Below are 14,784 nucleotides of genomic sequence, written 5' to 3' on the forward strand. Positions count from 1 at the left end.
CCAAGTACTACCTGCTCCCTCTGCTCCAGGAGAGAGCAGGCAGTGACAGAGGGCTCTGGACATAGACCTGGGGCACACACTTCAGTCCAGGGCACTGAAAGTCCCCCACCACCAGCCAGGCAGTCTGGCAGCCCACATCCTGGGAAAAGCACAGTGGGATAAGCTCTACCTGGTGTTTCATTTCTCCTTCATTATCTGCCCCTTCCCTCTCTGAGAAAGGCAAAGGGAGCTTTGCCTGAGAAAAAGCAGCAAGATGCACTATTTTTTTAGCAAGGTGTGTCTCAGCAGCGCTGGCCTGAGCATGCTCAAATCCAGCAGCAGCCACTGTCACCTACTACATCTCATTGCCCATCACAGGTTGAGCGTGACCCAGGCAAGGTGACCATTCTGAGGGGAATCCTCCCTCTCCCCATTACCCCTTCCCATGAAAACCACCCCAGCATGCCTCCCTGCTCTGACTGACTCACACTAAGGCAATGATAAAAGCTCCTCGCCCGTGTGGTGGCAGATTTTGCAATTGGTTTTAATGGGCTATTTACAAGTTCCGAGGCGGGCTCCTTGCACAAGGAGTGTGGCCTGACCCTGGCAGCTGGTTTTCCGAGGCGGGCTCCTTGCACAAGGAGTGTGGCCTGACCCTGGCAGCTGGTTGGGCTTTTCAGTGACATTCCTGCAACTCACCCGATTGCAGCACAGGCACAGTGGAAAACATTTAGACATCAGAAATGCCAGATTAATTATCTCTTAATTGGTACCTCCACTTGGGGACAAACGAAACCGGAACATCTCTACTGTCCTGGGAGCCTGCCACTTACAAACAGATTTACAGCTAAAAATACCGCGGCAGTCCCGTGGCTAATCAACTGCGCTGCTTACCCTGGGTGCGGTTACGAAATTGTCTCAGCCTGGCACTTGGAGCGGCGAGGGACCGGCTGCAGCGGCAGCACCTGCGTGCAGATCGCCCAGGGCTATGCGGCATTCCCAGCGCCCAGGCGAGAGGCAGCTCGCCCCAGGGTAGCCTCAGAGCTCCGCAATTGGATTTCTCCAAATTAAGATCCATCCAGAGCACCCTGAGGCTTCCTGCCCATCATTAGAGGCTACAGACAGAAAACCTCATCCCTGTGTCTTGTGAGAGTCGTTAAGCACCCGGTGTTTCCCTGTAGTGTAATATTTCCAGCGAGCTCCTAATCACACGGGATGCTTGAAATAGCCTTTTTGTGCAGTGCCCTCTGCACCTACAGCACATCCCAACGGATCTCTCCCCTCATATCCTTACAGCAACAGGCATACACACAGAGGCCAAATCGCCACAGCGACCCCAGTTTCTTTTAAATTATCATCTTTATTTTCTTCACATATGTGCAAACAGAGGAGATCGCAATGGTGGTGTTCTTAAAAATAACAAAATGTATTTGCATACATTTCCCTATGTACACATGAACAGCCACAAGTAGAGTCTTCTTTTGCACAGCAAAAGACCTAGAGCATTGATATAGGAGACAGGACCAGGGCCCAAAAAAAAGGTCTAACTTAAAAATAATAATAAAAAAACCCCAACTTCACAACAGTGCAAACCTCTCGGACACGATAGCACGATGGAGTGACTTTAATGGAGAAAACGGCGGGGGCGGGGCCTCTCGGATGTGAGATTTCTGTCTGTAAACAAGGCGCAACATCTCCCTCCCGCCGCCCTCCCCGGGGAAAGCTATTCCAGGAATTTGGCAGATCTTCAAGGGCTGAGCGGGAGGTAAACAGCCCGCGGCCGCCTCCCCTCCTCGGGCCGCGGCGGGCTGGGGCCCAGCTCCGGCGACCACCGGCACGGGAAGGGCGGCCGCTCCCCGGGATGCTGCGGGACGCGGGGGCGCCGCGGGGAACCGGGGCGGCCGGCGGCACCGCGCACCGCCCGAGAGGCCCCGGCGTGGCCATGCAACCACCTCGGCGGAGCCGGAGTAGTCCGGTGCGTCCCAGTGGGGCCGTGCACGCCCGGAAGGGAGCGGGCACTCCCGGAGGGGCCGGAAGGAACTCAGTGCGCCCTGGCGGGGCCGTGCATTCCCGGAGGGAATCCGGTGCGCCCCGGCGGCGCCGCGCACGCCCGAAAGGGCCCGAGCTCTCAGCCGGTCTCGGGGTCGCTGGGAGGCGGCTGCTCGGCGTCGCTGCCAGGGGGGGCGGCCCCGTCCGTGCCGCCGCTCTCTAAAGAGGACTCGCTGCCCGTGCTTTCCCCGGAAAGCAGCCGGCGGACGCGCAGGTCGGCGCGCAGCGAGCGCAGGTCGTTGCCGAGGCTCAGCTCGCCCAGGTCTCGAAGAAGCTGGCCCAACTCTGGGCTCTCGCCGCGGCCGGCGCCGGGGCGCAGCAGCTCGCCCTCGGGCTCGCCCAGCGTCTCCAGGATGTCCTCGCAGTCGCAGTGCATGGCCCGCTCCTCCTGCTCCTCGCCCAGCAGGTCCTCCGTGATGGAGCCCAGCTTGGGCGCGCTGCGGCTCCGCTCCACTGGTGGCTTGTAGCAGCACTGCCCGTTGAGCAGCTTGCGCAGCGGCACCAGCGGGATGCTCTGCTCACCCACCAGTTGCTGCTGCTGGTGCCGCGCGTCGTCCCGCTTCTTCAGCCGGCGGAACTCGGCCAGTGCCGTGGCCGAAGTCTGATAGAGCAGCAGGGCCATGGCCTTGGCCTTCTCGGGCTTAGAGACCAGCACGGCGTGGCAGCGCAGCATCACCGCCTTGTGCTTCAGCTCGTGGCGGTAGATCCAGGCGAAGACACGGGGTAGGCGCGGGTCGGCCACGCAGTAGGTGACCCGGTGCAGCAGGTAGAGGTGGCCGGGCCGGCGCAGACCCTTGTCCTCGACGTGGGCCATGCGGATGCCCTGCGCACTGATGGTCAGCTTCATCTTGGTGCCCTGCCGGCCCGCCTCGCTCTTGCTCCAGATCTTGCAGACGGCCAGGTCGGTGCAGCCCTCGCCCTTGGACTGGATGGTGGTGGCGTTGCCCAGGTAGAGCACAGTGTACGTGGGGTCTTCGCTGGTGACGCGGAATTTCCGCCGCTTGGAGCGGAACATGCTGCCCACGCGGTGCAGGGCGCTCTCGGGGCAGGCGCGGGCCAGCGACGTGAGGGCCGAGTAGTGCACGCTCACCGCGTACCCCTTGGGCTTGCTCTGCCGCCGCGCCTCGCCCGCCGCCAGCTCCACCTTGCTCCGCTTCCAGGGCAGCATGGCCCCGCGGAGCCGCGGCTAGGCGCCGCGCCGACGGCTCCGGGCGCGGGGGGGCATGCCACGGCGGCGGCGGCTGGGCTGTCCGCCCGCCTCACATCCTTGCGGGCGCCGGGCGGCCGCGGCCGTAGATATAGGCGGGCGCCGGCGCTCCGCGGGCGCGGAGAGGGGAGGCCCCGCGCACCGAGGGCGGAGCGCCCGCTGCCCGGGCCCGCCGAGCCGGCGGAGCGCTGCTCGCCGCCCGCCCGCCGCCGCCGCTCTTCGCCGCCCGCCGCGGCGCCCCGGCCCCAGCCCCGGCCGCGCCGCGGGGCGGGCAAGGGGCGTGCGCGGGGCGGTGCCAGCCCGGACGGGCGGCCCCTCCTCCCCTCTCCGCTCGCCGCGGAGCGTCCCCGTGGAGCGCGGCCCCCAGCGGGGGCACCGGCCGGTGCAGCTGCGGGGAGTGTGGATCCCCGTGCGCTCCGTCCCCTGCCGCCCGGCTCGATCCCCACTCGCGGAGGGTGAGTGCCACAGCAGCCTCCGTCAGCGCGGTCGGCGGGGATGGAGAGCGCACCGGTGGGGATCCGTCTGCCCAAACCCCCCTTAACTGATAAAAATCCTGGAGTCACTACGGGACACCCTGCTGCGGGAGACTCCACGGCCAGGAGAGTTCCAGCACCAGCAGCCTGCCCGGCCAGGGTATGCCATGGAGGAGTCCCGCTCTTGCAACATAATCTTCCCTTTTGTTTGGTTAGCCCGGTTCTGAGAACCGAAGGGCCTGCAGCAAATACGAGCTATTATGTATGAGTAATACTTTGCTCTTTATTTATATGCAACAGCCGAATAACAAGAAGCTGGCTTGTAATTTCTTGTTGGAGTTGCTCGAGTACAGTCACAGACTAATGAGAAAGTTGGTCTCTGTGTCATTACTATAGCTTCTCATGTCATGTATCATATCCTTGCCAGAAAGAAAAGAAATTCCAGCGTTGCAGAGAATGGCACTTCATCAGGATTTGGATAAACTCTTGACAAAAGGGGAGTGGTACGTACTCATGCAGTAAAATATATTAACACCTGCTTTAATTATTTGACAAATCATTTCTAGAGTTTGGATCAATTAACCACCATATAATTAAAATTATTACTATTATTACATTATGCCATCTAGCAGATTACTGGGGAACTACAAGTAACCACAGTGACCAGCTGTTGCATGGGCAGGCTAAACTGGCTGGGGCAAACTGTCTGGGCCCCTCAGCATGAAGCCCAGCACACATTGGGATGCCTGTTTGGGCTCGGCACCGTGCTGAACCAAGCCCTCTTGGACAAAGTCCCACTGGGACCTCACAAGAGGGAGAGTAAGGGGCTGAGGTCTGCCCTGTTCACAGTGCCTAGCAGCAGCCCACCCCAGCTGGGGGGGTCTCTGGTCTTGGCTCTGATGCAGACTGGATGCAAGGCACCGCACTGGGAACCCCCATGATGCTGTTGGTGTGAGGGCAGGGGGGTATGTGCTGTGCTGCAGCTTGTGGCAGAGAGTTCCTGCCAGCCTGCAGGACCATCCCTCTGTGTGGCAGGAAGAGAAAGGCTTCAGTTTGTACATCTGATTCATTTCACCTCTATAGCATCCAGTGTGCTTTTATTTTGTCTCCTTTGTCTTGCAAGGTGAAAACAGAAAATGCTGCTGTGCATGTAAAATGAATCCAATGGCTTAAGGTGACATCTGACACCTTCACATGGTGTGGCACTCCTGTGGTTCCTTCTCCCCTCGAGGTGTCCTCCTCAGACCCTCAGACCCATGCCTGCCCCATGCTTCTTAGCAACTGCCTAATGCCTGAGCAGTACCTGTGAGCTGCAAGGCTGAGAGCAGCCCCAGCCACTTCTCTGAGACACGTGGGCATGGCAGGGTCCCTGTGGGAGAGGGAGTTGCCTTGCCAAAGCCCTGCCTGCCTCCAGCTGTGGGCAGAGGAACCTGTTTTGGGCCTCAGGCTGGAGGCTCAGCAGACAGGTGTTTGCTCTGGGTGGGATGGAGCAGGCAAGGAGCCCCCCACACCTTCCTGCAGTGCTTCTTCCTGAGGGAGAGTAGAGCCAGGGGGGCTGGTGCTGGTACACAGACACTTCTGATAATGGCGCCCACAGAGCTGTTTGCAGAGTCACACTGGGCTCTGCCATCCCAACTGATCCATGTTCAGGAATGAAAACCTTGCGTTTTCACACCATGGCTTGCACAGGCTACTGAGCTCATGTCTCTCCAACAGCCCTTGGGTATACCTGTCTGCAAACCCCAGTGGTGCGTAGGGTGAGGAGGAGCGCTGCCCCCCTTGCCCTGCCCACTGCCTCACCAGCCCCAAGGTAGCAGCACTGCCATTTCTGCATTGCCTTTTGGGGTGGAGGTTTGCTTATCAGCCCCTCAGAGACCCACTGGGGACTCCAGGTGGTGCCTAGGGGATAGCAGCACCCTCTGCATACCTGCCTCTTGGAAGTGCAGCTTTAGGGAAGGCATTTTATGGTTACATCCCTCCTCGAGGATGGAATCTGTCACAGCTGAATTCCTCACCATGCTTGCTCACCAATCGATGTACCAGACCATTGCAGACTTACTTTCTTGCTTCATTGATGGGCCTAGTTATCTTCAGGTTTGTCTCTTTCCTGCTGTGTGGCAACTGCTTCAGTTCTGGATGTGGATGATTGCCACATGCTTTAGCAACTGAAGAGCATATTGCAAATTGTGATGGTCTGGAACAGTAATTCCTAAACAAAATGCTGACCACTCCGAGCCCTGTGCTGGGCTGAGGAGTTGTATCACAGCCTTTGGATGAAATCTGGCAGCAGGGAGCAGCCCAGTTAAGTTTGGGGCACCTGCTCCAAATGTGGGGCTATTCCAGTGGCATTGGATGTCTGTATTTCACTGCCAGGAGGAGAAGCTGAAGCACAAGCCCTGCAGGGTCAGGACATGCTGCCTGGTTCCCAGTGAGCACGAGGCTCTCTCCTTGCCTGCAAGGCCGGCAGCACCCGTAATGTGTAGGACATGCATGCTAGGGGCTTATCTGCACAGCGCTGTAGCCTGGGGGAGTGCAACAGCCTGCTCTCTATTTATGCAATATCCCAGCAGCTACTGAGCATCACCTGCCTGGTGTGCACACATGGAAAGCCTGAGCAAGGCGTGGGAAAGTCTGTAAGATACCATCTCTGCCCTGCAGCCCAGTGCCAGCAGCACAGTGAGTGCTGCACTTGGCCCTTGGCAGACCCCACTCCCTGGCCCACTCTCCTGCCCTGCCCACTCTGGTCTGCACTGGAGCCTGTAGGCTCTGGGGTGCATGGTGCCCCTCTGGGGCACAGACAGGTGGCCAGCTACCCACCACTCTGTTGAAGGGGGATCGCCAGGCTGCCCTGCAGCTGTGTGGGGAGATGCCAGGGTTTGTCTGATGGGAGGGTGAAACCCTGCAGGGAGCAGCCTCACTTCAAGGATGACTTTTGTACCTAGTAGCTGGAACTAGAGCTGATGTGGGTCTCTGGGGAGAGTAGTGGGAAGAGGTGCTGGGGAAGGTTGATATGACAAAACCAAAATAATTCATGGGAATGTACTGATTTTGTCAGTGTATGAAAACTTATCAGGTTTTCTCCTCTCAGGTAGCAGGAGGGCTTGTTGCGTCACAGCAGCTGAAGTGCAACAGTCAAAATGAAACAGTGCAAACCAGCATTTCAGTATTTTCCAAAACAAACTATTTCAGAGGCTCTATCACTATGCTAAATGTCAAAGTTTTCACTCTTTGTTCTGAATTGGGACAAAGGAAATGCTGAACTGTCAGGATTTTTCATGAAGTGGAAAGACTGAGCAGCTCCTGAGCCTCACAGGCCATCCGTGGGTGCAGGTGAGGTGCCATGGCCCCCAACCCCTGGCCAGCAGCAACCGCAGATGGCTGCCTGTCACCAGGAGCAGGGACAGCCTGAGGTGAGTTGGCAGGGCAGGGGACAGCATCACCTGCTCAGGGAGAAGAGTCCTTAGCAGCCTTTAATGGATGCCTCATGTTACCCCTGCTGCCCTCCTGCCTCTCTGAAGGGGAACAGCACCCCCATCCTGCAGACAGTGTGCCCTGGCAAGGGCTCCAGGTGTTGGGGCTGGGGGCACAGGCAATGCGAGGGCAGTGTGAAGGCTGTGGGAGGTCCACACACCAGCAGCCCTGCATCTACACCAAGGATGATGCCAGTGTAGCTCAGGGTGCCACAGCCCAAGGGCAGCCCTGAGGCCAGGGCTCTGCCCCTCAGCAGGGCCATGCTGGTGGTGGCACACCTCTGCCGTGGTTGTTTTTCAGTCACCGAGGGCGGCACACCCTGCTTCCTGCACAGGCAGCTGTGGTGCTTCCTGCACCCACAGCTATAATTAGAAGGGCATTTGGTGTCCAGTGGTGCAGAGCCTTCCCCTGGGGTCACGGCAACCTCGGGGGGGCTTGCTGGATAATGTTGTGCTGGGCACCTGTCCTCCCACCATGCTGCCAGCCAAGAGGTGCAGAGGTGGTGTTTGGGCAGCATCCTCTGCTCAACGCCCCATCTGGGGGGCTGCTACCATGGGGCCATCCCTGTCCATGTGGAAGAGCAGCAGCAGGCAACAGGGATGAGTCTGCCCAGGCAGAGCTGGCACACTGGGAGCTGGAGAAATCCCATCAGCTTCCCATCCGGCATTTTGTGCCTTCAAAGATGCAGGCAGCTCTCTCTAATTAACTTTTTTCCCATCCTGCCAGGCAAGGAGGTGATTTTATCTTCATAGAGCTGGTGGAAGAAGCAGAGTCTAAAAAACTCGCATGAGGCCCCCAGCAGGGTTAGTACCTTCTCAGGGCGCAGCCTGGGCCAGGCAGCCCTGCTTCAGAGGTTCTCCAGCATGGTGCTCTTTCTGAAGGGGACCAAGACCTTCACCAAAAGATGGGGAAGCTTGCAGAACAAGCTCCCTCTTTTCCTGCAGTGCCAGTCCAATTCTGAGTACAGCTGGAAAGAAAGGGGTTCAAGCAGCTGCAATGGTGCACAGAGCATAATTGTCTTGGTGTTCTTGCAGGGGTGCTTTAGGGGGGGTTTCTTAATGGGTCTGCTTGTCAGGCTGAGGCTGGCAGTACCACTGAATCAAGCATTGTGAACCTAAATGAATAATGAATAGCCATCACATGAATATTTTAGAGACACAGTCCTGAGATCTCCCAGTGCTACCTTAAAGGAAAATGGAGGAAAAGTTGTCCAGAAAAAATGATGTTTCCTTTAGGCAAAAATGCACTGTTATCTTTGCTTTTGAAAAAGAGCTGCTGCTGCTAAATAATTCTCAGGATTTGCATCAAAAACTGGAGCAGTGGCTTGGCTCAGAGGCAGAAGTTGGGAGGGAAGCCCGAGTCAATGATTACAGTGTGCTGGAAGGACAGCAGATTTTACTTTGTCTATGCAATGATTTTGTGAGAAGTCCCAAAGCTATGGCCACCCTCCAAAGAGGCAGCAGTGCTGGGCATGGTTAGTGCATTTCAAAGGAGTGATGAGAGGTTTGGTGATGCACAGGAGTGCTTGCTCTCCCAAGACAACATTTCACTCCAGCCTGAGCACCTCTGTCAAAGAGCTGAGTTGTATAAACAAGGTCCAGCAGCAAAAATTGTGTTCATTTTGCATGCCATGGTAGCCACTGCATCATATGGGAATGGGCTGCAAATCAACAGGTTTATCAGACCACAGCAGCATGCCTCCACTCTCCCCTTGACTGGCTGCACTTTTGGCATGCACGCTCTGGTGCCAGGCTGCCTCTGTGCAGCTCTTGTGACAGCATCTGTACTTTAGTGGCCCTTTTCACTGTGTGTGAATAATCCATGCACAAATGACTTCTAGGAGCAGCAGGTTGTCGTGTTCAGGTAAGACCAGCAGCAGCCCATCTCGCTCAGGTAGGCACAGCAGAGTAATGGCAGACGGATTAGAAACATGGCAATTGCAAATAAGCAATTACTACTCTAGCCAAGTCCCTGATGTCTCTGTCACTTAGATCACCAATCTGTATTTCCTTCAGCACTGCTCTACTCAAAGCAATCCTTGCTGTGCTGCTGGCATCAGCAGACACAAATAATTCCTCGGTGTTTATGAAGTGCCCAGAAATGTATCTGTTGAATGAGGGCAATTTGGGCATTTCTTCAGCAGCTCCCACAAAGGTGGTAGAAAATACCTGCAGTGACTGTCCCTGAAACACTTCAGTCTGGAAATGGGGAATGGTGTGGAAAAAAAGGGCAAAGTGTGGGAAAAACATGCCAATCAAAATACACAGGTCTTTGTTCTTCAGGCTACCCTCAAACCTCACTGCCTCCAGGATGCACTGAGGGTTGCAGGTGGTGGGGCAAGCCTGAGCCTCCATTTCCCACTGCAACAGCACTTCTGCCTGTCTCCGAGGGTCTGTTTCCAGTTCAGCCATCGCGGACCATCCCTGTGTCCCAGGGAGGTCCATCCAGAACTCCATACTGGTGGAGTTACCAGCCAAGGGCCCTGGTGATGCCGAGGCCGTGCTACTGGGGCTTTGCCAATGGGATCATAGGAGCATTTTGCCCATGGTTGGGCAGCCTGGGAGCGGCACTGCACATGCCTCAGCTGTGGGGTTAGAAGTGCTGCCAGACCCAAGGCGTGGGGAACGGCCAGGCTGGCTGGCTGCTCTGGCTGATGATTATGCATTGTAGAGGCAAGGTAACTTTTAACTAAAGTACAAAAGAAAGACAATAATGAGCACTTTTATTACTGCCTCAGTGGCCACATAAAGACTTGAGATGGTTTTATTAAAGATGATGTGCTTAGAAATGAGTTTACTAAATCTCTGCATGCTATCTGCAGCCCACCAGCCTTCCACTGAAGTACCTCGCCTAAATGAAAAGGAGACTGCTGAGTCCCCTTTCATCTCTCTTATTTGCCTTAGGAAGCAAAGGAGGGGCCAGACCAGGTGGGTGATGGTGGCAGAGCCTGGGATAAGCATGGCAAAGGTTCAGACGCACTTGGGAAATTTATGCCACACAGTTGCTGGCTTTGAAAAGTAGAATAAAGGAAAAACTGTATCTTCCTAATGGGTATCATGGGGAGGCATCATGTAATGCAAAGCAAGAGAAAAGACCACTCCTTCCTGTGGGGTTGTACATGGTGCCATGCTGCTGGTGGCCAGCTCCTTAAGTTAAACTTTGCTTGCCTGTGTTTTCCAGGGATTAGCCAGGTTTTTCTCCAGTTACAGCTAATACATGTTACAGACTTATGCTCAAAACTGTCTGGCCTTAACCCAACAACCATAAAGGAGAAATGGTTCATAAATCAGTTCAGTAAGTAAGTACAGGTTGAGTTGTTTATTAATTTAACCTCCTCTCCTGTCTTGACCCAGACTGGCCACAATGGCTGCTGCTGAAACCTGTTCAATGGTTCCCTGGCTGGTTAGGTAATGTTCTCTGTCTGGTAAAGATGCCCGGACTCTGGCTAGATTTTGGCAGCAACCTAGTAGCACCCCTGCTGCATCCAGGTTCCCTCTTTGTCACTGTCAGTCCTCACATACACTTGTTTGCTCTACTGGGATGACAGAGATGGGGAGACTACACTGGGCTGGGTGTGTTACAGGGCGAAGGTGGTTTTCCTCAGAGGGACACACAACCCCCTGCCCCCATGGCTGGCTGCTGGGCAGGGTTTCGCACTCCTTGCTGCTGGAGTGGTTTGCTTCCCAGAGGAACCTGCAAGTGAAACCAGCCCCACTGCCGGCGGCACTGCCGAGGGCTGGGCTGGGGCTGGCAACCCTGCACATCCCCTGATTGCCAGGGCCTCCTGCTGCTGCACCGACCTTGGGGTGGGGGTCAGCCGTGCCCCTGGGTTTATTAGTGGTGGGGCTGGTGGCTGCAATGGGAGAGGGTTAGAGCTTGACCTGGGAAGAGGAGGGCTGGAGAAATGTGTGTCTGTGCTGAGTGCCACAGGGAGAGAGGCAGGGAGGGAAGGATGGAAAGATGGGTGGACAGATGGTAGATCACACAGAATCACAGAATCAATTAGGTTGGAAAAGACCTCCAATACCATTGAGTCCAACCTATGACCTAACACCACCATGATAACTAGTACTCCATCTAGCCTTTCCTTAAACACCTCTCGGGGCGGTGACTCCACCACCTCCCTGGGCAGTCCATTCCAATGTCCAATCACTTTCTCTGTGAAGAAAATTCTTCCTGATGTCCAACCTAAACCTCCCTTGGCGCGGCTTAAGACTATGTCCTCTCATCCCGGACTGGATGGATGGAAGGGCAGTGGGGGCAGCAGTGGATGTGCGCCGGGTGGGTGGGCACTGGGCACACGGAGCGATGGCGTGGCCGGCCGGGCACGGGGATGCGGTGCAGGAGCGGTACCGCCGCTCGGCGGCAGACGCGGGTAGAGCGACCCCGCCAGCCCGGCGCGGCGGCGGAAGGGGCGGTGAAAGGGAGTGGCTCACCCGCCCCTTCCGGCGGCGGCGGTGGCGGCGGCACATGGGCAAGAAGCGGGGGACGGGGCTCGGGCGCTGCCTGCAGCGGCAGCGCGGGCTGGAGCGCCGTGGAGCTTCCTCCTCATGGGTGCGGCAGAGGGGGCTGAGGGAGCGGGAGGGAGGCCGGGGCGGCTCGGGCTGACGGCGCTGTCTTGTCCCGGCAGCTCCACGCCAGCGAGGTGGCCGCCGAGCGCGGCCCGGAGCTGCGGTCGGCGCCCGAGCAGAGCCCGCTGGAGGAGTTCCTGGCCACAGCCGAGCTCGCCGGCACCCGCTTCGTGGCCGGTGAGGGACTGGGACGGGACCGGGGCTGGGGAGGGTAGATCCAGGGGCTGGGGAGGGAGATCCCGGGGCTGGGGAGGGAGATCCCGGGGCTGGGGAGGGAGATCCCGGGGCTGGGGACGCAGGTGGAGGGCCGGGACCGATTTTGGAATGGGGGAGTGGGAGTAGTAGTAGGTGTGGTCTGATCTGATCTGATCTGTAGGGCTGACAATGAGTTTGGCCGGGCGGGGAACTGGGGAACAGAAGATGGGGTCCTGAACCAGGGCTGGGGGGCAGCAGGGACAGGATGGGGTGACAGGGGTCAGTACGGCTGGGGACGGGTGGCTTTGGATGACCATCTCTCCCTCCGTCAGAGCGTCTGAATGCCCAGATCGTGTCTGCCCAGAGTTGCACGGGCCTGCTCACGGACCAGGAGGCTCAGCGCATCCGGCAGCTGCACCAGGAGAACCAGGAGTTCCTGCGCATCCCACGGAGGTGAGTCCTGCAGGGCTGGGCCTGGATGCCCCTCGGCTGAGTGGGGTCAGCCCCTTGGTGGCTCAAGCCCGAGGACAGTCATCAGCTTTGTCAGTACCCTGTTCTTGGGGAAGCCACTAACTAGCCTGCATGAACCTAGTAACAACATGTAACCACAGCACAGGTGCCAGCCTGCCATGTGAGTGCTCTCAGTGTGAGCTCACCTGGCCTGATTGTGGAGGTTTCCTGCTCAAAGTTTGGCAGTCCTGGAGCTGGTGCATCCAGGCTGCCTGGTAAGCCTTTCCAGAGCTCTGTGCATGGCAAACAGGGAGATTATTCCTCTGTCTTTAAGACCCTCCAAATCTTAGCTTGAGAAAGGAGCTTTGTGTGATCTGGTGTACATACTCTCAGCTAAGGGAGTTTGGAAGGAACAAGGAAAGAAGGTGTACTTAAAGCTGCTGAAAACAAGTGCACTAATGTCTGAACTATAACCATCCTGGCATAGCTGAATGTATGGAGTTTGTGTTCTTTATGTTTACTGCAGTAATGTAGCTGGTCTGAATGCTGTTTCTGACCACTCACTCCAAAATATGCTTGTTACAGGCCATGCTGGGATAGAACAACCAGTGCAGAGGACTTGAAGCAAGCAGAGAGGGAGAGCTTCCTCGAGTGGAGGCGACAGCTTGCCCAGTGAGTATGCTTCTTGTGTCTGAATAAGTAGCTAGTGGCATTTAGAGACACAAGCAGGGGTTTGTATTTATTCTTGCTGGACCAATAAAATTACCGTCTCCCAAGTAGCTCTCTGTACTTGTCCTGGAAGGCTGAACATCTCAGCCACAGTCTTTGTGGTGAGCTCTGCAAAGCTGTCTTGTGTGTGCATTCTTTTGAAATTCTTCAGGACGGTATGTGATGTTCTGCATTTGCCTGTGAAGTAGAGGAGTACTGGATGTGTTTTTTAAGAGCAGCAGTGCTGCTCTGAATGGTAGGCAGTGCTGCCAGCCTGTGTACAGCAGTTTGTGCTGGTCTGGTGCTGCATCTGCTGGCTTGGAGAGTTGTGTGGTACCTGCTCATGCTCGGCAAACCCATGCTTGCCTTGAGTAAAGTTGTTCAGATGGTGGTAACATCAAGTTTGAGGTTGTATAGAGCCATTTCAGATACCATCCCAAATTTGTTACCTTTTCCAAGTGGTACTCAATGGAGTAGTAACAACTGGCACTTGGGATAACTTCCCTCATTTATTATTGCCTCTCTGAAATTTCATGGACAGACTTTTCATGAGTTTTTGTTCTTTCCATCCTTTACCACTTCTACATTGGCATGATCAGGAGCTGTTGTTGACAGCAGTTTACCTGGTGCTTGATCTGTTTGCAAAACCTGCAGAAATAGTACCTATGTATGAGTCTTGTTTGAGAGCTTTCTCTGAAACTAAAGCCTCCAGATCTAAGTTAAAACTGGTAGTGTGCTTACTGCCTGACATGGACCAAATGTGACATCTTTTTTTTGTTTGTTTGTTTTGCCTTAGCCTTGAGGAAGAGAAAAAGTTAATTCTAACCCCATTTGAACGAAACTTGGAATTTTGGCGTCAGCTTTGGAGAGTCATTGAAAGAAGGTAAAGTATTTCGCTATTGACTTTTCAAAAAGTAGTATTTAATGAATTGAAGCTTTTGAGTCAGGCTTCAAGTGTCTGAGCACAGGAAAAACAATTAAGTTAGTAATGTTTTATTATCAGCACTTGAAGTGACTTTGTTTTGAAGTGATCAAAATGTGGTGTGAAGAATGGCAGGTCCTTATGATGCCTGCTGGTTTTCAGCACTGTGATCTGCAGTCGTTTGCTCCAAGTCTCTGAAGATTCTTCAGATGCTGCTGCTCTTCCAGTAACTCGTTGTGGGAGGTCTCTTTTGAGAACCGGTCTTTGTCTCTTACGGAGATTAACCCCTTCCCCTTCTTCCCAGTCACACAGCTGCAGCTGTTCAGGGGCAGGAGGCAAGGGAGATGAATTAATGTTGGGGAAAAAAGGAATCTCTTGGTCCTTGGCCCTTCGCCACGCAGAGAAGTTGCAGCAGTGCACAAAAGGCAACAGGCTGTCATATCACAGGAATAGCTTTGTTTGCTCTGCTGAGCTGTAATACAATAAGAGTGCTATCTGCTACGTTAATCTAACCAGGGCATTTAATTTCACTAGTAATTAAGTTTGAGATCATCTCGTCTGATTTTCCTAAAATTGAAAAATACTTCACCAGTGAGGTCATGATGAGCTGGTCCTTTCACAGAAGGGGCTTTGTACTGGGTGCTGCTGGGCCTTTGGCCGGGAGAATGCTGGTTGGGAGCATCCACTGTAGGGGATCATGACAGGAAGTGTGAGTGTACTGGATGTTCTGAGGTGGCTGGAATGTGTTACTAATGCCTT

The 14,784-nt window shown here is 55.4% G+C and overlaps 2 protein-coding genes across 5 annotated transcripts in view; one reads left to right on the forward strand and one right to left on the reverse strand.

The window, feature by feature from the left end:
- The window catches only part of LSG1 (large 60S subunit nuclear export GTPase 1), a 111,135-nt gene that overhangs the window by 81,137 nt on the left and 15,214 nt on the right, over positions 1–14,784 (forward strand). For 3 of the 4 annotated variants that reach the window (XM_050308706.1, XM_050308707.1, XM_050308708.1), the window contains 4 exons: positions 11,810–11,927; positions 12,278–12,398; positions 12,981–13,067; positions 13,900–13,986. In XM_050308706.1, the coding sequence (XP_050164663.1) occupies positions 11,810–11,927; positions 12,278–12,398; positions 12,981–13,067; positions 13,900–13,986 (413 nt within the window). Of the gene's footprint in view, positions 1–11,634; positions 11,734–11,809; positions 11,928–12,277; positions 12,399–12,980; positions 13,068–13,899; positions 13,987–14,784 lie in introns of those variants that run through there. The other variant, XM_050308709.1, reaches the window with a different exon arrangement.
- On the reverse strand, positions 1,320–3,441 carry FAM43A (family with sequence similarity 43 member A). Its single transcript, XM_050308710.1, has one exon. It carries the CDS (start codon positions 3,194–3,196, stop codon positions 2,108–2,110), a length of 1,089 nt encoding a protein of 362 aa, XP_050164667.1. The 5' UTR covers positions 3,197–3,441; the 3' UTR covers positions 1,320–2,107.

This window comes from Myiozetetes cayanensis, unplaced genomic scaffold (assembly GCF_022539395.1).
Source record: "Myiozetetes cayanensis isolate MyiCay16 unplaced genomic scaffold, myiCay2020 scf13, whole genome shotgun sequence".
Classification (NCBI taxonomy): Eukaryota; Metazoa; Chordata; class Aves; order Passeriformes; family Tyrannidae; genus Myiozetetes; species Myiozetetes cayanensis.